The sequence below is a fragment of the Bos indicus x Bos taurus genome, chromosome 10, assembly GCF_003369695.1.
Source record: "Bos indicus x Bos taurus breed Angus x Brahman F1 hybrid chromosome 10, Bos_hybrid_MaternalHap_v2.0, whole genome shotgun sequence".
Taxonomy (NCBI): domain Eukaryota; kingdom Metazoa; phylum Chordata; class Mammalia; order Artiodactyla; family Bovidae; genus Bos; species Bos indicus x Bos taurus.
This window is the reverse complement of record NC_040085.1, coordinates 69,955,332-69,983,224: the sequence shown is the minus strand read 5'-3', so window position 1 is coordinate 69,983,224 and position 27,893 is coordinate 69,955,332. Positions and strand designations below refer to the sequence as shown.

General features: G+C 36.8%; 1 protein-coding gene across 8 annotated transcripts in view; it reads right to left on the bottom strand.

Annotated features, from left to right (window-relative positions):
- The window catches only part of SYNE2 (spectrin repeat containing nuclear envelope protein 2), a 324,652-nt gene that overhangs the window by 210,272 nt on the left and 86,487 nt on the right, over positions 1–27,893 (bottom strand). For all 8 annotated transcript variants that reach the window (XM_027554279.1, XM_027554281.1, XM_027554283.1 and 5 more), the window contains 12 exons: positions 25,555–25,751; positions 19,986–20,086; positions 18,212–18,313; positions 15,791–15,928; positions 9,628–9,792; positions 8,961–9,073; positions 7,958–8,120; positions 6,499–6,577; positions 6,042–6,229; positions 4,000–4,164; positions 2,799–2,948; positions 1,243–1,416 (listed from right to left, as the gene is read on the bottom strand). In XM_027554279.1, the coding sequence (XP_027410080.1) occupies positions 1,243–1,416; positions 2,799–2,948; positions 4,000–4,164; positions 6,042–6,229; positions 6,499–6,577; positions 7,958–8,120; positions 8,961–9,073; positions 9,628–9,792; positions 15,791–15,928; positions 18,212–18,313; positions 19,986–20,086; positions 25,555–25,751 (1,735 nt within the window). The remainder of the gene's footprint in view (positions 1–1,242; positions 1,417–2,798; positions 2,949–3,999; positions 4,165–6,041; positions 6,230–6,498; positions 6,578–7,957; positions 8,121–8,960; positions 9,074–9,627; positions 9,793–15,790; positions 15,929–18,211; positions 18,314–19,985; positions 20,087–25,554; positions 25,752–27,893) is intronic.

The following is a 27,893-nucleotide window of genomic DNA, read 5'->3' as shown; positions in this document are numbered from 1 at the left end:
CTTTGTTCATTTTTTTTTGTTTCATCAAACTTTTTATCTCGTATTGGAGTATAACCGATTAACAATGTTGTGACAGTTTCAGGTGGAAAGCAAAGGGACAAACATATGCATGTATCCATTCTCCCCTCAAACTCCCCTCCCGTTCAGGTCATATAACACTGAGCAGAGTTCCCTGTTCCACATAGTAGGTTCTTGTTGGTTATCTATTTTAAAACTAGCAGTGTATATCTGTCCATCCCAAACTCCCTAAGTATCCCTTCCCCCATCTCCGTCCTCCCAGCAACCATAAGTTTTACTTAACTTTTTCTTACCAGAAGTATATTCCAGCATGTTTGTGTTTTCACTGTTTAACACCTTTGTTTTTTTAAAAAATTCAATATTTTAAAAATACTGAATTTTTCATTTCTCACTCATTTATTACACTAAAAGAAATTCCAGTTACAAAAATAAATAGATAAATAAAATTAGAAAAGTACCAGCAGATGGCACAGGTTAAGTTCACATAATATTTTCAGAGCAAGGAAAGGTATTACTCTTATGAACAATGAAACACAGAATTATTCATATACACCTTTTCAAAATGTAGAAAAGAATTTCAAAAGTCAAAAGAATTAAACAAGTAATTCTTTATTCCTAGAACTTGCCATCTTGCTATAATGTATGACATGCTCTATAAATTTCATAGCTGAGCTGGAACTCAGTAAAACCTCAATTGTAACTTCTTTCCAGGAAGAACTGAGTGATATTAAAATACACTCTTGCCTCATTGCTTTTCAATGCGTCAACTGCCTGAGAATAAAGACAGAACAGAGTTTTAACAACATGCAGCCCCCTCCCTGCATCAGGTAAGAAAGGAAAGTGGCTTCCACAGGGGCTGAGCTTTCCAAGAGTAGATTGCATCGTCTCTTATATTCACACTGCCCTGAGCTATAGGAAGACTGAACTCACTCATCTCATTGCCCTCTGATGAAAGAGAATATTTTAATCTCCACTCTGGAGCTGGGAAAATCAGTTCAAGAATTTAAATTCCTCAGGTATTATTAGTTTTCAACTCTATCCTCTGTCTTTAGGCAAAATCACAGCAAATGATCCAGGGTTGAGATTCCATGTCATTTTTTAAAAAAACCCCAACAAAGAAAATTCAAACAGTGGTTTTATTTACTATTTCCTTTAAAACTTTTTATCTTAATCCATAAGCCTACAGCCACAAAAGCTGTCTTGTTAATGCTGTTACAGTCATACCTGCAAAGATTCTTCCACTGAGGTCTCTACATCATCCTGCTGTCTCAGAAGATCCAAAACAGACGTGGTTTCTGCCTCCCAGGTTTCCACTTGTCCAATGAGCTTTTCAACCTCTTTAGCCACTTTCAGTGGCCCTGAAAAGTCTTCATTTTCTTTTTCATGTACTTCCCCAGCCTACAACATTCAAAATTATCACTCGAGAAAATGGTATCATTTACCATTAAATTAATTTAACAGTTAAAGTCTCAAAAACAATGGCTGCTTTTTAAACTCAATGTTTTAATAGCATCTTTATAAAAGTTAGTTAAAATGCATACTGAACTTTTATGCCAAAAAAATAAAAATAAACACATTATATTGCTTTTTTCCCCCTGAGAGTGCTAAATCAACATATTTTAATGATTTAAGATCTACTTTTTGGACATGATAATGATACATTATGATAATATAAATATTTTAAAAATTAAGAGATTTATTCACAAAATCTTCTTAAGGATATCATTCCTATCAGTTAGTTACTATTATTTCCATTTTACAGGAAAGATTAGAGCTTAGAAAATTATAGTATTGACTCTATAAACACATTTCTAAAACTGGTATACAATTTAATTAAATACAGCTAGCCATTGGTAACAGTAGTTGTGAAATATCAGAATCAAATTTCAATAAAATTGTCTTTTCCCATTAATAATCTCTCAGTATCCTATAAGTTGATATGCTACAGTTTTATATGACAAATTCTTAAAGCTGTTTTTAATCAGATCACATTTTAAATGTATGAGAAAAATATTCTGTATTTTTCTATACGAAGAGCATAGTGCACAGATTCAAGATGTTCCATAATTAGGTCTCCTAATGATGGGAAAACAGGCACTCCATCACAGCAACTGGCAAAAGCCAGATAAATTTATTTCTTTAAAGTTGTATTTTCTTTAAAGTTGTATAAGTTATTTTTCTGAAGGGGGCATATTTCCAAAATCACAGGAGCTACACCATACATGTGTATGATTTCTTGTTGTTGTTCTTTCTTTTCCATATTCTTATCTATAATCTAAAGTCACCCTCTGAATTACACAACACAGCAGGAAATAAAGATTTTACTTCCCCCCATTTTACAGAAAGGATGCAAGACAGGCCAGAGGCTAGCCTAAAGCTGGACAACTGAGTACTAGTCAGAAGTAATCTGAAGAAAACAGCACCTGCACTTCCACAGCTCAGAAAGCATGACTGCTTCTGTGTGTCTGCAAACTCTTCAGTGAGTTAGAGGCACAGGGCTTTTATTTACTATTTCCTTTCAAATTTTTTATTTATTTTAATCCATAAGCCTACAACCATAAAAGCTAGAGGCTTATGGCTACTGTTTAGGCACTGATGACCACTGCGTGAGGGTTCCACTTGGGCATTTTACTGAACAATGACCATACTTTAAGTGTTATCTAATAATCTTTCTTATCTATGTTTCAACAATATGGGTTGTTTTCCAAAGGAAAAAACAGCAAAGTTAAATTATTTCCATATATCAATACAAAGGAACTACATAAAATATGATTATTTACCATAATATTCTGATTGTGGTTTTCAGGAAGTTCGCTTGACCTATATGTTGAAAAACCAACAGCTAGATTTTCTTCCTTGGATAGCTGAATATTTCCAGAATTGTCAAGAAAGGGCTCATCTTGTAATTTCATAAGTGGCAGGTTCACTTCCTATGAAAAATTAATGTCATGAAATGTAATGTTTATATCTTTTATTCTAAGATATATGATTAAAAACAATTTTTTAGGGTTTATTAGGAACATTATAAAATTTCCCATACAACACCTCAGTCTCAAATTATTAAGAATAAGAGAATAATCATTTAAGTTCAAAAATTATTTTTTAAATATGTGCTTTTATGAAGCACTATACTAAATATAGGGATTCCCTGGTAGCCTGGTGATAAAGAATCTGCCTGCCAATGCAGGAGACATGGGTTCCATCCCTGGGTTGGGAAGATCCCCTGGAGAAGGAAATGCCAACCCACTGCAGTATTCTTGCCTGGGAAATCCCCCAGACAGAGGCGCCTGGCAGGCTACAGTCTGGGGAGTTGCAAAAGAGTCAGACATGACTTAGGACTAAACAACAACAACAAATATTAAATATAAAGATAAAATTTGCTGTATGTTTTCAAAGGCTTTGAAATCTAACAGGCAAAAATGCTTATGTTACTCTTTAATGGCACATAAAGTTCAACTAAAAATCTATGCTGAACGTCCACAGAAAAAGCTGAACATGAATGGTTATATCCGCATTGTTCGTAAGAGTCAAAAAAGTGGAAAGAAGTCAAATGTTCGTCAACCGGTCAACGAATAAACACAGTGCGGCATGTCCATACAGCAGATTATGCTCTGCTGGTCCGAAGGGATGAAGTGCTAATGCACACTACAGAATGAATGAGCTGTAAAAACACTGCACTGAGTGAAAAAAGCCAGAAACAAAAGACTACATATCTTATGACTTCCTTTATGTGAAATACCCAGAACAGGACAATTTTTAAAGCTGGGGACATTGGGAGAAAATGAGGAGTGACTGCTAATGGGTACAAAGTTTCTTTATGAGGTGATGAAAATGTTCTAAAATTGATTATGGTGATGACTTGCACAACATTAAATATACTGAGAACCGCTGAGGAATTCACACTAAATGAGTGAATTGTATGCATGTGAATTATACCTCAAAGAAGCTGTTAGCAAAAAAAAAAAAAAAAAAAAACCTTACAGGCTGAGCTTTTGTAATAAGCTTTCTCCATCTTTTATTCAGCCTCTTCAGTTCTTTAGAAATAGACGATCCAACTTCATCATTGCTGACTTGAAATAAGAAATTGCCCACTTCATTTAAAGTAGTATGTTGTAGATTCCACTGGGAGAGTGTCTCAAAGGGAACCTATATAACATATAAACAATGCAATATTTTAATGACATAATATTTGTCTTTCTATTACTCATAAAAGATCTTCACTGAGCTTGATTTCGAGCAAAAGTAAGTGTGAAGGTTTTGCAGAGATTCTGACCCTCCCTGTTGGGCTACCTCTTCATCCTTGGATCAATTGGCAGCTGCTAGCTGTCTGTCACAGAGAAGGCAATGGCACCCCACTCCAGTACTCTTGCCTGGAAAATCCCATGGGTGGAGGAGCCTGGTAGGCTGCAGTCCATGGGGTCGCTAGGAGTCGGACACGACTGAGCGACTTCGCTTTATTTTTTTCACTTTCATGCATTGGAGAAGGAAATGGCAACCCACTTCAGTGTTCTTGCCTGGATAATCCCAGGGACGGGGGAGCGTGGTGGGCTGCCGTCTATGGGGTCGCACAGAGTCGGACACGACTGAAGCAGTTAGCAGCAGCAGCAGCTGTCTGTCATCATTCTTGATCCTGGACTTTTAAGAAGCATGTGACGTTCTTCTATTTTTCTAAGCTGCTGACAGGCTTAGAGCAAAGGTTTCAAATCTTTTCAGTTCATGGCCCCCTTAATGTCTCAGAAATTTTTTCAAGGATTCCCTAAGCTAGAAAAAGTACCAAACACTTCTCATTCATAATAAGTCAGGTCCAAACAGCTTAGTGGTAATTTGTGTGCTGTTCAACAGACAGATGTTGCTTTTCTCCCTCAAATTTTAAATTTACCCAAGAGTTCTCTTTGGTAGCTCAGGGCATCTCAGCATCGAGTTTGGAAATTGCAAGGCTTAAAGTCTTATTTTTTCAAAGAAATGTGAATCTCATTAAAAGACCTTTAAAAGACAGAAGACCTGTTGAAAGCCAAAGATTTTAATTTTGGGTATCAATATAGGTTATAGGGAAAAGTAATGACTCACTCGAATATTCTTTTTGCACGCATACACTTATTAGAAATTTTACTTTCATACGAACAGCCTGTTTTTTGTTCAGTATCTTTAGCTTTTATACGGAAAATGTTTAATCTGAGAGGTTGTCTACACTTATTTGCAACAGAAGAAAGCAAATGAAAGAAAGAAAACTACCTCAAAGAAAAATCATAAAACAGGTTATTACACAAATGGCAAATAAAAACAATAATAAATTATACCAAAATTTTTTCCACACTTCTCCACATAAATCTGAAGTATTTTGTTTTTCTTCCTCTAGAAAGTAAGAAAGCTTTTAGAACTGAAAGGTACTCACCTAAATGTAAAGAAAACTTTCTAATTTATTAATTTATTTTAAATGTATCAGAGAAGGCAATGGCAACCCACTCCAGTACTCTTGCCTGGAAAATCCCATGGATGGAGGAGCCTGGAAGGCTGCAGTCCATGGGGTCGCAAAGAGTCGGACACGACTGAGCAACTTCCCTTTCACTTTTCACTTTCATGCATTGGAGAAGGAAATGGCAACCCACTCCAGTGTTCTTGCCTGGAGAATCCCAGGGATGGGGGAGCCTGGTGGGCTTCTGTCGTGGGGTTGCACAGAGTCGGGCATGACTGAAGTGACTTAGCAGCAGCAGCATAAGCTATCCAGTACTCCATGTCTTTTCTTTCCAAGGAATTAAGCAATATATCTTCCAAATGCTATACTGTGTATGTGGGTTATACCTCAATAAAATTCTGTGTGTGTATATAAAACCTACAGTAAGGAGGAAAATTCCTTTTAGCTATTATAGGAGAAAGAACCTAAACTCTTTCCAATACTTTGGAGAATTTTTCCAACAATTGTTTACTCATTCTTGGTCTCTCATTTTTGGATTGAAAACGAGGGTATCCAAACAAAATGAAAAAAAAAAATTAAAATTAAGCAAATGCCATAAGACTGAAAATACCTCTTTCATCTGTTCCTTCTTTGTCTCCTCAAAACAAGCCTTTAGTAAACGAAGGTTTTCCACATAAGTAGCCCAACATGCCAGAACTTTTTGTAGAGTGGACTTCACATTAAGTATATTTTCTCTATACATGGAAAAATGATATTTCACCATCGTATATTGTTTACTAATATTTGGATATTCTCCAGCTATAATGTTAACAAGACAAGAGAGCAATTTTAAAAAACAGTTTTTCATTAAGAAAATAATACTGCTAAGAAAAATATTGGCATACTAATTGACAGTGGTAAAATAAATATGTAAACTAACAGTATTAACAGTGAATGCAAGAATTTTCCAAAATATACATATATGTAAAACCAATTCCTAAAGCATTAAGATACATAAGGAAAGTGAAACAAATGAAATGTTATTTTTAAGTGATGGTCATTCCATCAAAAAGAAAATACAGCTTTACCCAAGTTGTTATGAATTTCTTCACATTTTTGAAACGAAGTTTCAAGTTGAGCTAGGAACTCTTTTTCTTCAATAAATTTCTGGGGGTGGAAATGAAAATAAAACATATTGACAATTTTTTTTAATGTGTCAAGAAATCCAGACAGAGACATAAACATTGATGAAGCGCTTAGGCACCAAAATTTCTTTACAGTAATTAATACTACATATTTGGGTAAGTAGTTCATGAAGAAAGATAGTTAAGGTCAAAGAAACATACATATGAGTATTAGCAATATACAAGTACGAGACCTGACAAAGTTTATCTTAATGTAGTGACACAGTTCTACCTTGGTTTTTCTCATGTCTTTACTAATATTGAACAATTTTTATTAGATATGTTGAGCATGATAATAAATAGATACAATCAATCATCTACCAAAGACCCTTGAGAAATACCATTATCCAAGTTATGTGTCTTAAGCAAGCAAAATCTTTCATGGAAGAACAGACAATTAAAAGCTCATTTATTATACACTTATGTGGCAACAGTATGATTATTTAAATGAAAAAATGAAAAATCAAAGTAGGAAAAAGAAGTTAAAATACTCAAAATCTAATTTAGAGTGATGATTCCTATTCAGGAATGTACAGTGTTTAAATCATAAACTGTAAATAAGTATTTCCTCATTATGTTTTTCCAATTTTTCCACTGAAGTTCATAATCTTAGATTTTTCTTTCTGGCCCTCATTCCAAAAATGGAGGAACAGGGAACGCACTGGCGGTCCAGGGGTTAGATGCGGCACTTTCACTGCCGTGGCCCCAGGAGCCACGGTTGGAGAATTAAGACACTGCAAGCCACACAACATGGTCAAAAATAAAAACAGAGATACAGGAAGAAGGGTAATAAGGCCGAACTATAGAAATGACATTGCTAGGATGCTTCAGTTTTAATTTACCATATAAACACATATATTTAAGTCATTTGCAAAAATTTTTCCTATAAATTGTAAGAGCTAAACCCCTCCCCCAGAAAAACCTCCAAGACAGAATTTACTGTTTTGCCCATTCTTTAAACTTGAAAGGCTAAGATTAAAATGTTCTAAGAAAAATTTAATTTTTGAATAGAACCATATATCAGAGTGGGGAAAGATATTAAGCAAGATATCCAGTAGGTGGAAATAGGAATTTTTTTTAAAGGAAGTAACATTGAAACTATCTCTAACTATTTTGTAACTTAGCCTGGTTAACTCAGTTTCTTCTGTTGTGCTAAATAATGTTATTGTCTCCTTCTTACTCTTCTCGATGTCTGTCATTTGACTACCTATAATCTTTTTCTCTAGGTAATATTTAAGCTACCGAAAGCTACCAAGAAAACTCATCTCAAAACCTGAAAAGTTACGGGATATTGTGCTCAGGAAACATGCAAACCCAGAATCATGGAGAACAGTTGTCTAAGACATGAAATAAAGTAGCTTACATGCCAGTCTTCCAGCAATAATTCCACAGATTCTTTGCTCCCGTATTTGATGTTCCAAACAAGCAATTTTGATTTCACCTCCTCTAGCAAACCAAGAACTGAGCACTCATAGTAATGAAATTCTAAACGTGGAATGACTTTTTTCCCCGAAATGTTGTTGATTCTGGAAGATAGTGCAGGTTTTAGAATTTAATTTAATACGACTGGCCAAATGTGAAAAACCTGTTTGGCATTTTAAAAAATACTGGGGCTTTAACATTTTCTTTTAATCACATGGAACTCAGATGCATCCTCACCTCTTTTTTTTTTTTTTTTAAGTAAAACAAACATTGTGATGAGATATAAACCAGCTATTTCTAAGATAAAAATACCCAACAGAATTATGTACTGAAGAAATTATTCCCCTATTGAGAACTTCTATGATAAAATGTTAATCTCTAAAACATTTTACTGAATTTGAAAACTTCCATATAAGAATACAACAATAATTTCCACATTTACATATTAACAGCTTTCATTATTAAAGGTAATACCTTCTTACTATCATTCTTTGAATAATGAGAAAAGAGAAGATGATGTGGACAAACACCAATTAAATAATCTTTAGTTTATAGTTTTTTGGAGTTTATTAAGTGCTCTCATATACTTCCTCCCATTTCACCTAGTATTCCTTGTGAGACATGAACACAGTGATTACCATTACTCTATATTTACAAATGAGAAAATGTGCAGAAAGACATAATAACTTGACCAAAACCAAGATAAAGAGCTCAGTTTCTGCGTCTAACTCCAGAACTTTTTCTACCACCATATCCTCCCAGGAAATAAAAGAGGAAGTATGTTATCATGCTACTATTACATAAAACACGAAGGAATTGTTATCAAGAGCTAAAGACTAATTGTCAAAAATTATCTACAAATCTGTATTTCCTGCTGCCTGCAGAACCGTGTTAGTGTTCATACACGAAGATGTCAGCAGTGGTGAAAGGATGGTGGTACAAACCGTCTTTTCATTTCCTCCAATTTTTCAGGGGGTACCAAAGGCAAATGGTTTTCGTCTCTATTTTCAAACGCCAGGAGAGTATTCAAATGGCAGTCAAATTTATCCATCAGACTCTGAAAAGAAATTCAGTATAACATGAACCACATTTATTGTCAAACTCTGTAACCAAGGGTTTGTTAACCTCATTTGCTCTGTGCACGCATTGCATCTTTTTTAAAAGAAATTCTAAAGCCCTTACATTTTCAACTAAAATGTTGTGAGTAAATATTTCCATCGTAGATGTTTTAAACTAGAACATTTTACAGAGAGGCAGACTGTGGTTTCTCTGGTAAAAGCATTATCAAATTCTTTTGTTTTCAGATGTATTTTCCATTCAATTGTGGGCTCAAATGCTATAAACCTCACCTATTAAATTCTTCCGTATCATTTTAGTGAGAACCCAATCTCCCATGTTTTAAACAGTCTCCCCTCTCCTTTTTGGCCAGACTTTACAGTTGCTTTAGGACTTACTGGACAAATCGTTTTGGGTCCCAAAAATCTCCAGAGGAATCACCTAAACCATCCTCAAATACCCACTATATTTCCTTCCCTTTCTTCTAGGAGAAAAGTCTTCCTCAAGAACAGTTCTAACAAAATATAGATTTTTCTTTGTTTCTTCTTTGCCAACCTGGAATAAAGTAATTTTCTCTTGTGTTAGAGCCATGGCTTCACTGTAATCCTGGGAGACTGACAAATCTTCATCTATAAGCTTTTCTACCTCCTGGAGCCAAGTTTCTATTTGATAAAGGGGTGAGGGCAAGACACGATTCAACTCTGTTTGCCACACGTTAATCTGAAAAAAAAAAAGGAAAGATGTTCTTCAGTAGACACTTCTCTAGTTTATTTGTTCACATACAGTATGCTTAAACCTCTAAAGAATTATTTTAAAACAACCCTTTAAACACAATACTTTAATTCTGATATGTTAGTCAAGGAAATACTGATCAATAGGTATATTTCTAAGTATCATTGGCTAGCTGCTGATCGAGAAGATAATTTGTTCAAAAGCTTCAGAAGAGGGTGCAAGAATGAAAACAAATGTTTTGATCAACCCACAATCAGTTATAAGAAGGGAATCAGAAATAGTTACAGCAAGGGGGTAAAAAGTTAGTTGTAAATAGTTACAAAGTGGGGGCAGACTACTGTACTGAACGACCATTTGAAATCCTATAATCCCCTGTCTTCTCTGACGTAACATCTACAGCTAGCAAGCAGATGTATAGGTTATTTTCCTGACTAGCCCCAATCGTCTATTTATATTAGATATCTCTACCACATCTCCTGATTATTTGTCCTTCACCAGAGCCCCCGCCCCTCAATCCCACTGCCTCCTCCTTCCTCAGTCTTCCCACCACTCCTGACATGTGTGACTCACACACATGCCAACCACCTATTGCCCCAAGCCCTGATTACCTTCTCAGGTCTTTGCTTTTTCTGCCCCTTCTACCTGAATTTTCTCCCTGCTGAGGAACCACCAAAACTCACTCACACATTCATACATTCACTCATTGAGCCAATTAGAGGTACATGAATGGCAATGTGGAGGTGGCTTAAATATGTGTGCTCAAAACTGAAAGAAGCAGAATAACATATAATACCAATTTATACAACTTAATACATGGTTACGTAAATACTTTACTGCATTTTGAAAGAACATATACACGAAAAGATACATACTAGGCACATCACAATGGTGGCCTAAGGAAAAAGAAGAATGGAAGGAGGGTATGAAGATAAAAGCAAATAAACACACAATTTGTGTGTGTCAGTTGCTCAGTCATGTCTGGCTTTTTGCAACCCCACGGACTGTAGACTTAATAAGTGAATAAAATAAGAGTAGGATCTTGTCCAGATTGATGTGTCATGAAGACAAGAGTAAGTTTAGCACAACTGTCCACACATCTGAGGGTCAACCAGATGAACAGCAGCCACAGCTCCTGCCAGACCCACCTAGTGGAGGAAACAAACAAGTTCATGGTTACAGTAATGTGTGAAGAAGTGAAGGGAAGTGAATGCTGCTTAGTCATGTCTGACTCTTTACAGCCCCATGAACCATAGCCTGTCAGGCTCCTCTGTCCATGAATTCTCCCAGCAAGCACTGGAGGAGGTAGCCATGCCCTCCTCCAGGGGATCTTCCTGACCCAGGGATCGAACCTGAGTCTCCTGCATTGCAGCCAGATTCTTCACCATTTGAGCCACCAGGGAAGCCCATAGTAAAGGGTGGTCAGCAGTATAACAGAGCAAAGGGCTGGGGAGGACCCCACACTGATGATGAAAGCATAAGTTTTAAATTTCTACTCTCTCTTTTATCACAGTTCTACTAAATAAATTGTCAGTATTCTTAGAGTTAAGTTGCTTTTATGGGTAAGAATAGGCAAAAATTAGGTTACTTTTTAAGAATAGGGTTCTTTAATTCATAATTAACTCATTGAAAAACATTTATTGGTTGCCCACTATATACAAGGCAAGTATTAAAAAAAAAAAAAACCATTAAATCCACAACGCAAATACAAAGATGTAAAATGAGAACAAAGCTAGGCTCTTTTAAGGCAGTCAAATGGCACTATTCATAAACTAGAAGCATGGAATTTTCTGCATTTTGGTTTGCTTTTTTTTTTTTTTAACATTATTGAGGTATAACTGATAACACTGTAAGATATTTAAAGTGTACATGATGGTGATTTGATATACATTTACATTGTAAAAGGAGTCTCACCATCTAGTTAATTAACATTCATCATTTCACATATTTATCTCTTTTGGCAAGAACATTTACATTTTACTCCCTTAGCAAATTTCAGTGATATAATACAGTGTTAATAGCTATAGTCACCAAGTTTTACATTATCTCTTCAGACCTGAATCATCTTATAGCTGAAAGTACCCTTTAACCAACTTCTCCCTGTTTCCTACCACCTCAGTCCTGGACAACCACTTTTCTATTCTCTGTTCCTATGACTTTCATTTTCTTTTCTTGGCCTCGTCATGCTGCTTGCAAGATCTCAGTTTCCAGGAATTGAACCCAGGCCACAGCAATGCAAGCCCAGAATCCTAACCACTAAGCCATCAGGGAACTTCTAAGTTTGACTTTTTAAATAAAGATTCTGCATATAAGGGATGTTATGCAAGTTTATTTTCTCAAAACACATGTAGCAAAAGACAGCTTTACAATCCTAAATCATTAATTATATGCCGTGAAGCCTCCAGGTGGAAAAAAATGAAAAAGAGATTCTCATTATTATGAATTTTAATATAAAGAAGCTAGGATGTACTTTTATTATATATGTATATGTGTGATTTATTATTATTAGCATTTCCCCCAAAATAAACAGAAAACTGGCAAACAACTGAGCAAAAGATGAGCTAAGAATGATACCTCTAACTCAGCTATTATTCTTTTCGCAACTGAAAGAAAGCTGTATGTTTGTTTATTTTTAATTGGAGGATAATTGCTTTACAATGTTGTGTTGGCTTCTGCCATAGATCAACATGAATCTGCCTCAGGTATATGTATGTCCCCTTCCTCTTGAACTTCTGTCCCTCCTCCCACCCCTCTAGGTTGTCACAGAGCACAGGGTTGAATTCCGTATATGCTTTGAAAGAAGACAAATGTGAGTTTTCTGACTGTGAGCTGTACGCTATGCAGCAGTAGGAAGAGGAACGATAGAAGGCAATATTTGCCTTTCATTCTCCTTCCACTCTTAACATAGAAAACTAGTTCTATGCTTTCTTTCTCAGTGTTGGAAATTACTTTTGAATTTGGATGAAAATCTATATAAGATCTTGTCAGGTCAAAATAACACAATGTGGCTATTTCCTATACAGGCTTAAAATGAAACCATTTATCAAGATACTTTGAGATATCTGTGTCCTCAACCAATTGAACCAGAAACTGGATGGTATTCACTGTTATACATATGATAACTTTAAAATTACTAAGTTTCATTATGTAACACCAAGAAAATGAGTGGCAGTCTGCCTAAGGATTGGATTTTCAAGCTACCATCAATTTGTAGCACTTACTTTTGTAAAATAGTTCTTTTAATGATTTTTCCTCATTATTTTGGGTGATTTTTCCAAATCATAGGCAGCAAAATGAGGCCAGATCTCAGTGGCCTGGAACAGCCTGAACTATACAGACAGCATCTTCTTCCTCTCCTGTCTTGTTGAGGATTTGTAACAGAGTTCCTGCCCTTCACAAGGATCAGAGTTGTCAGAGCTGTGATCAGAACAGGAGCTGATAACACAAGGAGCACTGCCACTTTATGGGAAGATTTCTGGAGCTGCACTGGTCCTTCAAAATTAGGGACTCAGAAAGTGTGGCTCTTTTTAAGCCACTGAGCTAGTGTTGAACACATTTCACAGACGGTGTGATAAACATATTCTGAAAACAGGCTGTCACTCCAGGTGGTCAAGAGTCTTGAGCAGGGATTGGCAAAGTTTTTCAGGGCCAGAGAGTATTTGTGATGCATAATCTGTTGTAACTCTGTAAATTCACTAAAAGTCAATTAGCCATTTAAGATGAGCAGATTCTATGGCATATAAATCATACCTCAACAAAACTGTTTAGAAAGAATGAAGACAGGACTTTGCTAGTGGTCCCAGTGGTTAAGAATCCACCTTCCAATGCATGAGACATGAGTTCAATCCCTGATGGGGAACTAAGATCCCACATGCCATTGAGCAACTGAGCCTTTGCACCACAACCAGGGAATCCCCAAGGCACTACAACTAGAGAGAAGTCTGCATGCTGCAATGAAGAGCTTGTACACTACAATAAAGACCAGGGAAGCCAAAATAAAAAAAGAAGACTTGCAATACAAGGTAAGTTAAAAGAAGTTTTCGAGCTGAAAAGAAGTGAGTTCAGAAACTCAAATCTCTAGGAAAGAACAAAGAACAATGGAAATGTAAATAGTTATATAAATATGAAAAACTGATTTTCCCCTTAATTTATTTAAAACACATGACTGTTTTGAACAAAAATTTATAACATGGTCTTGGGAACTATAAAACATATGTGTGTGTCATACATATATTTAAAGCAACCAGTCATAAAAAGTGAGAGATTTGATTGCAAGACTTCTACATGTTGTAAGAAGTTGTACAACTTAGAAGTTTACAACTTTTAAGTAGATGGCAAAAATTTTATAATGTATATTGTAATCACAGTAAAAATACAATATGAGGTAGAGTTAAAAAGCCAATAGCTAAATTAAAATGGGATTTAATATGTTAAAAATTAACATAATCTAAAACAAGGCAAGAAAAGAAAGAATAGAGATACCGAAAATAGAGGTGTGTGTACTTAGTCGCTCAGTCATGTCTGACTCTTTGCGACCTCATGGACTGTAGCCCACCAGGTTCCTCAGTCTGTGGGATTCTTCAGGCAAGAATACTGGAGTGGGCTGCCATGCCCTCCTCCAGGGGATCTTGGAGGAGGGACTGAACCCAGGTCTCCTGCATTGCAGGCATATTCTTTACCATCTGAGCCACCAGGGAAGCCCTCCCAAAAAACAGAGGGGATAAACATTAAAAAAGGGCTTCCCAGGTGGCACTAGTTAGTGGTAAAGAACCCACCTGCCAATGCAGGAGATGTAAGAGACACAGGTTCAATCTCTGGGTCAGGAAGATCCCTGGAAAAGGGCATGGCAACCCACTCCAGTATTCTTGCTTAGAGAATTGCATGGATAGGGGAGCCTGGCCAGCTGCAGTTGATGGGGTCACAAAGAACTGGATATGACTGAAGCAACTTAGCATGTACACAAACATAAAAAAGCATAAGATGATAAACCTACACTGAAGTATATCAATAATTACATTAAATATTGTGTAAACACTTGAGTGAAAAAGCAGATGTTGTCAGAGTGGATAATGAAGCAAGATCCAATTATATGCTATCTATGAGATGCCCTTTAAATAGAAAGACTCAAATAGGTTGAAAATAAATGAAGGAAAAAGATGTGGCATACAGTCAGCATAGGAAGAATGCAATGATGATACTGATATCAGATTAAGTAGACATCTAGAAAAATAGTCTTACCAGAGATAAACAGTAATATTTCATAGTGGTAAAAGTGTTGATTCAGGAAGACATAACAGTCATAAATGTACATACTTAATAACAAAGTCTTAAAATACATGACACAAAATTTGACTAAATTAAAGGAAGGATTGCTACAGATTTTAATAATCCTCTCTCAGAAATTGGTAGAATGAATGTCTAGACAAAAGGACAGTCAAGGCATAGACAATCTGAATACTACCAACCACCTTGTCCTAGCTGATATTTACAGAATGCTATATCAGATGACTACAGAATACATGTTCTTCCATATATACCATATGGTATATACCATAACACATGAGTCAATAAATTTTAAATGACTGAAATCATACAGATATATCCAGACACACATTTATCACTACACTTTCTCTCTGGGTCTGTCCCTACCCACTTGAAGCATCTATTGATATTGACACATGGTCCTGTCCCAAAGCAGAGAGGAGGCTGCAGGTCAATACTGGTAGAATAAGGATTCCGATTGCAAGAACTGATGGCAGATACAAAAACTTTGGATAAGCCTACAATTTCTCTCAAGAGAATGTTATAAGTTCCTATTCATATCAACCACTACTCAAACGAGATAATGGAGAAAATGTAGTAACATTCTCACAACTTTCTGTTGAAGCATCTACCCTGTCTCTTACAGAATTCCTCATGGAAGTCTCAAGCTCTGGTCCAACAAACGAGCTGCCCCACAAAAATGTTCTAATCAATGTAACGCAGTAACCTGGTAGTTGAGACCATCCCAGGCTTCTCTCAACTGCAACTGATCTTTATTCAGGTCATCTACATTCCTTTTTATTGTCAGGACATCCAAAAAGCGTTCTTTTTCTTTGTTGAATGACTCCAGAAAGGACAGCAGGCTCTACAATTAGAAGAATAAAGACAAATGTTTAAACCAGCTTATAAAATGTAATTTGCTATTTGAAGGTCTATAGCTGTAGATTATATTTAAATTTTTTACTTAGAAAAAACGAAAATTCCCTAAATCTAGGATCCTCTCACCAATCCATTTTCTTTCTTCAGTGCACCCTCACGATCTGGGCACCCTTATAGTGACATAAGTCACAGCTTTTGCCTCTACTGGAGTAAGGCAGCAAGGGCACTCAGCTCTAGAGGACAAGTCGTAATAACCCATGAAAAACGTAAGTTTCTCCTCCCTAAATATGTGTTCACAACAAAATAAGAATGAGTGGAAATAAGAATTAAATGACAGCAGTCAAGTATAAATGGTTTTTGAAGTGTCCATGATTTACTGAGCTTCAGTCAATTCTTCCCAAGTCATTTTATACGAATTTTAGAAAATACTGTCTTTTGGACTCTGTGGGAGTGGGGGGGATGATTTGGGAGAATGGCATTAAAACTTGTATAATATCATATAAGAAATGAATCGCCAGTCCAGGTTCGATGCAGGATACAGGAAGCTTGGGGCTGGTGCACTGGGATGACCCAGAGGGATGGTATGGGGAGGGAGGTGGGAAGGGGGTTCAGGATGGGAACACGTGTATACCCGTGGTGGATGCATGTTGATGTATGGCAAAACCAATACAATATTGTAAAGTAAAAAAAATAATAATAATAATTTTAAAAATAAATAAATAAATAAAAAGAAAGAAAAAAGAAAATACTGTGTCTTTGCCCTCAAAAACTTAATAAATAAATCTTTTCTTGGCATGTATTTGTGTGAAATACTGGTATTTGAGTCAACAACTGCATAAATACTATTCAAAAGATTACCCATAAACTTTGGCCATGTTTCTAATTAAATTTTGTGTTCAAACTGAGGGATAATTAAATTCTTTCTAAAAATAACCTCACATAGTCTTTCATTTAGGAAGCCTGAATCTGTGGTACTTTAGTAAATCAAAGAGAGAGCAAGATACTTTCTGTGGACACTGAGCGCCTTGTCGAAAAAACTCTAAGGGCAGAGCTCAGAGGCAAGAAGCACAAGAAGCCCACGCAGTTCAGACAGAAGGAAGATGAGATCCCTTCCTTTGGTGGTGGCTCCAAACCAAAAAGAAAGGGGAGGCCAGCAAGTCACACAACCCACAGAAAGGCTGGACTGGATTCATCCAATTCCCTCCCTTAACCAATGTGGGGATAAAGACCTAGAGGTGCTCATGCTGGGTAGACCCATGAGAGTTTCCTTTTTAGGATGGTGACCAGGTGGGGAGCACACTGGGTTCTGAGAAATAGACCTGTGGACCTTCACATTGGCTCCTGTTAAGTCTCCTTCAAGATGCAGAGGGAATAACTGCTTACCCTGGAGAAGCATCAGGACACCAAGAGAGCTACAGCTTTAAAGCTAGACTTCATTCAAATCCCACCTCTACCTCATAGTATCTATGTAACTTTAGATAAATCCCTGGGTCCTCCTAAGTCTTATCTTCATCTGTAAAACTGAAATAACAATACCATACTCTGCAAGATGTTATAACATGTAAAATGCTTATCAGCAAGGTGCCTGATATGTAGCAAATGTTCAATATATGGTGATAATATCAGTTGTTATTACTCCCCAAAGGACATGCTGGCTGAAACCCTGCACTGTACTTCCAGGATGGCTCCATTTCTGATTTCCTAATCTTTTTTTCCTTCAAATTCTTTCTGAAAAGCATATTTCTGCTCTAGACCAGGGATTGGAAAACGTGTAGTGTAACAGGCAAGATAGCAAACATCTTCGTCTTTGTGTTCTGGGCCATATGGTCTCTGCTGTTACTATTCAACAATGCGATGAGAATGAGGTCACAAACCATACTTTAATGGGCATGGCTCATACACAATGTATATTATAATATAATATATTCAATAACAGTGTATTCATAAAAAAGGTGGTGGGGTCAAGAGACCAGTTTGCGATTTCCACACTGAAACCTTACTACTCAAAGTTCTCTAAGGATTAGTAGAATCAGCACCATCTAGGAACTTGTGAGAAATGCAAAGTCTAAGGCGCCATCCCAGAACTACTAATTTAGAACCTGTACTTTAACAAGATTTCCCAGAAGCTCTGTCCCTAGAACTCAGCATTAAAACCTGGGAGTTCATTTGGTATTTAAATAATTAGCTCCGAAAGATTTTTTTTCTAAAAACATCCTACTCTTCCCTAAGAGTAAACCACAAAAAAATTGCTGTTTAAAGTCATACTTACTTCATACGTTTTACAGTAGGTCTCATTTTCTGAATCCGTTAGCATTTTCTGTACCTTCTTCTCTTGTAGAGCTAACCAGGCCATAGCATCTTTCACCTTTCCCTGTAATTCACACACACCCATACACACACATTTAAAAGTCTATCCTAAATAGACTGATTTTTTTTAACAACAAAATTAACAACTTCAAACAGCAGTGAAATAATGTAATCACTACACACCAGTGACTCACTTGTGTCAAAGAAGGATTTTGCTCATGTAGCACCTTAAATTTTAAAATGGACTGAAACTAGAATCTGAACAGAACGTGCTAAAAGAACAGGGCAATCAAGCTCTTAGCTTTTGGCTCATTCACTTCCATCATTCTTCAATTTTAGAGAATGTTATTCTAAATTATTCATTTATAACAGGCATTTCAGAATTCTGCTTTCCAATAAACCCAAACATGGGTAACTCAAGAAATGTTTACATCTACTAAATAAATGACATCAAAACATATCTTGAACAGTTTAAAGATGCTACAAATAACACTATTAAAGGCTTTGGTTAAGCTATCCTATGGAAATGAGCAACATTTAGATTCTCGTTTAGGTGGTAAACTTGCACACATTTAGAAGCAAAGTTTACTGCTGGGGAATAAAGCCAAAGAAATTACATCTTACTTCGTTTACTTTTTCCTTTAACCTTCGTTTACTTTTTCCTTCCTACTAAGGAAGAGTGTTTCTATATATTTTTGCATCTGATTTCATGGACAGTTGAATTTTTAATTTTAGTTTTTAATAAGAAAATTAATTAGAAAAAAGAAGTTCCTCAGCAGGTCAGAAATAAATGAAGTACATTATAAGCCCAAGTCTCAGCTTGAGTCTCTCCTCCAGAGTCAGCAACAATCTGGCTTGGTGCCTCAAACATAACAGTTGGGAACACATAGTCCTAAATTCGTCAAACAAAATGCAGTAATACGACTGCATGCTTACATGTCTGAGGAAGTAGTTTACATTTAAAAATAATATTGAAAAACATTTTACTAAATTCACAGCACTCGTTTATCCATAAAGAAGCAGGTTGTTTACTTTCAGCTCTGATTTTTATGAAATTTCCACTCACAATACTTTGTGTAACTAACTGAAAGTCAAAGGAAAAAACTGTAAAAATCTGATGGAAATTCAAGAGTGTCTCAACAAACAAGGATTAAGAGTGGAACACAATGATTCCATTGATACGAAGCTAAAGAACAGGTAAACTGGAAATATGCTAAAATTAGACCGTGATGATGGTGCACAACTTTGTAAACATACTAAAACCACTGAACTGTACATTTTAAATGATTTAATTTTATGGTATGTGAACTGTATCTCAATAAAGCTGCTAAAAATTACAACAGAGAAAAGTCTGATATCTCTAAACTGTTTTTAAAGCCTGCTATAAGTTGTCCTATATAGTACCTATCTAAATGTTGTCTTAGGTAATTCAGCAAAGTTTAATAAATTACTGCTTTTAACTTTAAAAAAAATAAGCAAAACTAATCTACAGTGAAAGAAACTGGAGTGCTGGTTGCTTAGGGTAGAGGAGTAGGGACAGAGAGGCACAGTGAAACATCTGGGTAACAGAAATGTTTTACGTCATGATTAAAGTATGACATATAGTGTGTGCATTTGTCAAAGCTCACTGAACTGTACAGTTAAGATCTGTGTGCAAATTATGCCTCTATGCTAACAATTAAACCATTAGTAGGGTACAACAAAAATGAGCTTGGTTTGTACTTATAAAGACATACCTGGGCTTCATCTCCAGACCCAGGTGCCTTCTTTGAATACTGCAGAAACTGTGCCACATAGGTCATGATCGACTTTTCATCAGGATTAACAACATCCACGTCTGCAAAATACACCAATCAGCCTCAGGTGTGATTTACTGTAATACTCAAGAACAGTATTGAAATGAACATGAAATGAATCAAAGCAGTCAACCAATCATGCAATCTCTGCACACTCACCCTTGCTCCAAGACTATGCAGTAGTTAAGAGTTTAGATCTGGAGTCAGATGGAGCTGGGTTGAATCCTGGCAGGAGTACATGCACAGCCTTGGTTTCCTAATAATAAAAAAGTCACTGTGCATGTTGTGTGTACAAGGACATAAGTAGTCAGGGAGGGTGGAAAGGAAAAGGAAAGCCTTCCTCTTTCTGGTGATTCAATGCAGAAACTCCTCCAGGAGTCTAAGAATATAGAGCAAACGGAATTCACTCCTGACACACTGGTCTCTGCACTTGTACCTAAAGAATCTCAAAGAGTATATGCTGTATAGAAGATCTGTTCAAAACATCCACAAGATTTTATTCATTCATTCATGGAACAAATACATTTACTGAGAGCCGTCTATGGGCCAGTCTTTGCATTGTACTGAAATTGTCCATGGTGAAATAAATTTGGAAAATGCTGATTTACACAAATTTAAAATATTATAAATTAATTAAAGGGCAGAACATCTCCAGGCCTATAATAAATTAAGTAATTTGCAAAATCAAAAGAAAAGATTGCAGTACATTACAGGTAAAATGAACACATGATTTGGGGATGTCTTTAGCTATGTCCAGTGAAGATATTGACAAGGAAATCTATGTTTATTAATTCCATTAAACTCAATTTAAAAATATTTGCGGACAGTCAACAAATGCAGGTCACAAGCATGACATGTAAGGCTCAGACTTTGCTCATAGGGACTGTCTCATCCCTCCATTCAGCAAGTAGATGCTAGACTCCTGAGTAGATGCTAGATGCCTTAAGACATTATTTGCCCCTCAACGAGCTTGCAGTTAGGAGAAAAACAAATACAACAAATTATGCATGCTTTAGGAAACATGTTTCCCAGTGAGTGCTTTAAGTCAGCTGAGAGAAGAAGTGAAACTAATCTATATCCAAATAATAAACGTAAAGACAGTAAGCACACAAAAAGAATCAATAAAAAGGTAGGAGTGGGGTTTCAATAAAGAAAGGATCCCTAAGAGTTATTTTATCTTTTATTGGAAAAAATATAAATATCAAGAGATACATAAAATAATTATATCACCTTAACTGGATACTTTAAAATATTTTTACTGGATAAGAAGGAATGCATAGTGAATAAAAGTATTAACAAGATTGTCTCAAAAGATAATTCCCTTATTCAAATATGACTTTGGTATTTGGTCTGCATAAATAATCATGATGTACTTCACATTTTTGACCTATTATTTAAACTATATAAAACGAATTATAGGAAATCATCTATACAGTGGAAATTTGTTTTGATTAAATTGTTTATTCCTCTAGTTGCATGGTTATTTTCACATACTAGACTAGAGAAAATAGTTAACACTAGTAATAAAGGCTTAGCAAACACAAGGAGAGAAGCAGTTAAAAAACAGAAATAGGAAATAAAGCAAAGCATGGGGGAAAATGAAGAAATTTTTAAAAGATAATGAAAAGTCAATTAGGGAGGACAAAAGATTAAAAAACAAAAAGAAGTAAGAAAAATAAAGGAGGGGAGAAAAAACAAGAAGATGGGTGAAGGTCAAATAAGAAGGATTATTAACAAGCAACAAGAAATCAGACTAATAACAAACCTAACATTATAGAAATATGGAACCATTAGCCTAACTTAGGAATATCACCTAATTTAACTTCTACAAAAACAACTAAGTTTCAAAAAAGTAAGAATCAGTAGCAGTGAGCATACACAGCACCCAGACCTTGGTTTCCAATACCATTCTCCAATAAAAGGAACCAGGGCTCCTTGGAGGAATGACTGACCCAGGACTACAGTAGGAAGTACAGAAGATGAGCCTGGAGCATCTCGTAGTGCCAGAGTAAGGAACTGCCCATGAATGGAATTTTTTCTAATTAGAGCAATAGAATAAAGTAGTACTGAGTCTACAGTGACATAAATAGTTGGATAAGTACATAAATGGAGAAGAATAGGCAAATCTCCTGTGCAGAATTCCAAATAATTTATGTAGCCAACCTGCCCTCAAGGAGAGTGAGCATAGCTCTCCTGAGCGTGGGCTGTGCCTGGTGATTTCCCTCCAGAGAGGAGAGTATGGGATGGGGGAAACAAAGAGTAACTTGACAGTGGAGAAAACTCACAACTACTACCTCAGACAGGAGATCAAGGTCAACATCAACAGTGCTGTCGAGCTGACAGTCTGAGAAGAAGCATAACACAAATTCCAGTAGAGAGGCATCCAGCAAAATACCTGAACAGTAATCCTCAAAGCCATCAAGTTATCAAAAACAAAACAGAAAAAGGTCTGAGAAATCATCACAGTCAAGAGGAGCTCAAGGAGATATGATGACTAGATGTAATGTATTCTGACAGGATCCTGAAGAGAAACAAGGCGTTGAGGGACGACTAAGAAAAGGTGAACAGAGTACTGCCTTTATTATAACATAACAATATTGACTCATTAATTGTAACTAGTGTACTGCACTAAGATATTAACAATAGGGAAAACGGTGTCCGGTATACAGGAACTTATTGTACTACCTTCCCAATTTTCCTGTATACCTAAAACTGTTCCTAAAAATAAAGTATATCAAAAATTAAAAATAAATGAAGTATCAATAAATGTTGCAACATATTACGGGTGAACTTTGAACATTATGCTAATTTAAAGAAGTCAGTCACAGAGCAGTTCTCCTGGGTTCCTTACCCCGCTGCTCCCCACCCAGGCAACCTTTCCCCCCAAATTCTCTTGCTTTGTGAGCAAAATAAAATATAGAAAGCCAGCCACAAAAGGCCAGGTATTTGTATGATTCCATTCATGTGAAATTTCCAAAACTGGCAAATCTACAGGGACAGAAAGTAGATTAGTGGTTGCCTAGGGCTATGAGTGGAGGGGAGGCAGGGTTGACAGGGTTGGGAGGTTGCGGGAAATGGCAAGGGACTACTAATGGGCTCCCTGGGTTTATTTAGGGGGTGCCGAAAATGTTCTAAATTTGATTGTAATGATGGTTGCAAATTTTGTGAATATACTAAAAACCATTCAATTGTAGAGTCAAATGGGTACACCACATGGCATGTGAATATATCCTAATAAGGCTATTGAAAACCAGAAAGGTTAAGTGACAAAGACATAGTCAACTCAGTCAGTGATGTGCTTATACCAGCTTGAGAGAGCTGATCATTAAATTTTCAGCAGTTCCATAAGTCAGTTGTTAAACACAGCATTAAAAATTAAATTATATAAATGTACAATTACATAAATTATATTAAAATAAGGGTAATAAATACTCAAAACTCATCAGTACTCAACTATTTCTTTGCAGTTTACTTATCTACACGCCTGGGACTATGCTTATAGTATCTGTAAGATAGAAATAATATGCAATGATATACTACTGTGCATCTTTTCCCAATGTGTTCAATGACTTCACATTGGAGGCAAGATTTATACCACAGAAAATCAGCAAATGTGGGCTTGATTTGCTGTTTCCTTGAGCGTTAAGAGGGCTATCCTGGTGACTCAGATGGTAAAGAACCTGCCTGCAATGAGAGAGACTCAGGTTCAATCCCTAGGCTGGGAAGATCCCCTGGAAAAGGGAATGGCTACCCACTTCAATATTCTTGCCTGGAGAATCCCATGGACAGTGGAACCTGGTAGGCTACAGTCCATGGGATCACAAAGAGTTAGACATGACTGAGAGACTAACACTTTCTGAGTGCTAAGAAAGAGATGGAGAAATTGTTAATAATGCAAGTTAATCTTAAAAGTATGTCCTGTCTATAGCTGTCAAATTGTGACTATAATAAAACTCAAACTTTTCCAGTATTCTTTCAGCAATAATTTATTCACATCACTGAAGAACAAGTGAAGTTCTGACATGCCTCTTTGCTGTTGCACTTACTCATTAATGCAAAGGAAGTTACCCACCCACACTGATGTCAGAACTGTACCGGTTCAGCAACTGCAACTAGAGGCTGGCTACAGATGGATATAAGAGTTTGGCAAAAATCATCATAGGCATCTGGGGGCTATATGGAAGTTCTAATAAAGTGCATCATATATTTTTATTTGTAAACTGTGCTACACATCCTTTAAACATGTGTGTGTATAACACATACACACACATACACACGTACATACCTGTTTCAGAGAGCCTAATATTAAACACTGACGTACACACCCCTGTTGTTGAGCCAAGACTAGAATTTGTACCTCTTGACCTGTTAGTTCATTGTAACTTTCACCACATGCCGTTTTTATGACCTTACTGGTGCTTTGTTTTTTTGTTTGTTTTAATAAATAAATAAATAAGCTTTGGATACATTATGAAGGGGCTTCCTAGGTGGCGCTGGTGGGAAAGAACCCTCCTGCCAATGCAGGAGACATAAGGTTTGATCCCTAGGTCAAGAAGATCCCCTGGAGGAGGGCATGGCAATCCAGTCCAGTATTCTTGCCTGGAGAATCCCATGGACAGAGGAGCCTGGCGGGCTATGTCCACAGGGCCACAAACAGTCAGACACAACTGAAGCAACTTAGCACGCACATTGGGAAACCATGCAATCCAAAGTACAGTGCTTTTCCAGAACTGAATTTTTTAAATCTTAATTTCATGAAGTTAAATATAACCTGATAATTATCTCTTTGAGTATAGCCAGTATTTGGGATTTTGCTACTGTTGTTAACAATCCAACAAAACTGAGCACAGTCAACGGCAAAGCTGGACCCGCCACAGAGGAAGAGACAGAAAGTAGCTTCTGTCCTCACAGAGGTCCAGCTTTAACTAGGAGAGGAACAGGAAAAGGGAGGTACAGAGAAAACAGACAACTCAAGTGAAGAGTGTCAGTCGCTCAGCCATCTCTGACTCTTTGTGACCCCATGGACTGTAGCCCACCAGGCTCCGCCGTCCATGGAATTCTCCAGGCAAGAGTACTGGAGTGCATTGCCATGCCCTTCTCCAGGGGATCTTTCCGACCCAGAGATTGAACCCTGGTTTCTCGCATTGCAGGCAGACTCTTTACCATCTGAGCCACCTAGACAACTCAAAGTAATATCTTACTGAGAAATTTTAGAAAAGAATTATCAAATCAATGAGGACACAATACAGAACACAATAAAAGGAAATTAAGACAAAGACTCACGTTATTCCACAAAACAGCATCATTTGCTTTCAGCTATGACATCATCCCTGCAAGTACTAAGTCTAAGTAATTGGTAGAAATTCTTAATTTCATGAAATTTAAAAGAGTGTAAAGTTAAACCCTCCAGGACTTAAATATCATGCTGTTATGTTTGCTCATATGTGGATACTATTTTCAAATCCTCTTCACACTGGACATTGTTTCAAAAAGAAAGAAGCTTCTTTACCTTCTGGTTCCAGCATTTTGGGGATTTTTAATTCTTGTTCTGCAATTCTGAAGGCCTCTTTCAGATTATCTCTGTTGGATCTATGCTTCACACTCTTCATGTCAATCAGGTCTGGTCGCAAGGCATGAATGATAGCCAGAAAAGCCATCCCATTTCTCCAGCTTGACTTAAAATCTGTCACATTGACAGATTCATACCTATCACAAAAGAATAAAAACATTAAAAATACTATTTAAAAGACTATACCAAAGTACCTCTAATCTATTCACCAGGACTTAAATTTCAGCAAATCAAATTATGTCAGTCAACCTAGAAAAGTATTTTATTTTAATCATAAGATCAAATTAAAGTAAAATGTCAAGTTCGATGAGGCTCACGACACTACAAAATACTGGTTCTCAAAGTGTGGCTCCTGGCCCAGCAGTAATAGCTTCACTTGGACTGCAGGTAGAAATTCTCAGGCCCAACCCCAGGTCTACCTGAATCATACTCTGGAAGTCGGCCTGAAATCTGTCTTTAAAAGTCCTTCACATGACAGTGATACTCAAATTTAATGCTCTTCATTCAACAATCTGTTGGCTTGACTAAGTTTGGATCTCTACGAACCATTAAGTTCTTTTCACTGGAAGAAATAATTTTATTTCTCATTGGAAAAAATTAAACAATATTTTGTGCCAAGTCAATGGTCAATAGTTCACTGGATAGATGACTGCCTTTGTCACTCCTCTGCTTACAATGGATTATGAATGAATGAATAAACAAAATGGAGCATGTTCATACAATGAAATATTTAGTCCAAAAAGTAACAAAATTCTGACACATGTTATAACATGGATGAAACTTAGGGATATGATGCTGAATGAAATAAGCCAGTCACAGAAGGAAAACTGCTACATGATTCCACTCATATAAGGAAACTTGCAGAATGAAATTCATTGATAAAGAAAGTAGACCTCTGGTGGCCAGAGGCTGAAGGGAAGGTGGGGTTGGGAGGTGTTAAACAGTTACAGAGCTTTAGTTTCACAAGATGAAAAAAGTTCTGCAGACAGTTAGCAGTGATGGTTACACAACTGTGAATGTACTTAATGTCACTGAACTGTACCCTTAAAAATTGTTAAAGTGGTAAATTTTGCTATGTATATTTTATCACAATAAAAAACTATTTGAAAAAAACATCATAGTTTGTATTATATTTAGAATAACATCGCTCACTCTGGCCCACAAGGCCTTACAAGCTTTGGCTCCTCCTGACCTCTCCCGTCTTTCTATCTCTCCTTTCTTACAATGCTGCAGTGTGGCCGGACCACACTGACTCCATTTTGTCAGCTTCAGCTTAGGCCTGCTAGTCCCATCCCCTCTTCTCTCTGCATGACCGGGCTTGGCCTGCTCACGAGGAATATGCCCAAGCCAGGTAAGTTCCCCATCAACTTTTTCTCTTGCCTTCATCTGATATGAAAACTGGAAGAATGCCTTTTGCTGACACAGATGGTTAATGGTCAAGACCCCCAGGGAGAGCAAAAAACCCCTGGTTCCTGTTGGTGCAGACATACCTCTCTCTTCGTAATTGATTCTGTTTTTTAGCTTTGGCCCCTTTAAATCCCCCTGTACCCCTTTTGGGGACACGGAGTGCCTCTGGATCCCTGGCTGCCTGATCCTGCCTGTAAGTGACCCACAGTAAACTTCATAATTGCACTTTATGGAGTTGCCCACTTCGTTCCTCAGTCTTAAAAGTTCCTTTTCAGTTCAGAGGCTATTTTTTAGCATCTCCACCTTCCAACACATAGCAACACCAGCCTCATTCCTGTTTCTCGATAGCCCTTTTAATCCTTCTGCCTGGACACTCTCCCCAGTCTTCATATACTTAAAGCCATCTCTTCAGGTCTCAGCTCAAAGGTCTCCTCAGAAAGGCACTCCATGATCACCTCAGATAAAGGAAATCCTCTTCCTACCCCTGACATTTTCAACCGTAAGTCCTTCCTAACTTTATTGCCAACTATACCGTGAACACATATAAGGCTAAAATTAAGAGAATACACAGTCAACTAAAACAGTCTTGACTTTTAAAGAACTCCCAGCATGGTAAAACTTTTTAAAATCTAAATCCACCTTCCAGATGCATAAGGGAATTGTGCTTAACGAAAAGGATATTTGAAGACTACTTTATTTGTATACCATAACGGGCCACCTATACATGGGCATGGGAGTAAGATAAGTTACTCAGGTGATACCACCTTCTGGTCTTTAAAACCAAGAGTGGCTGAGCTCGCAGACATCTACATGTGAAAAATTCAATGCGAGAAGGAGAGAGTGAGCATTTTCTTCTTCTGACAGGGAAGTTT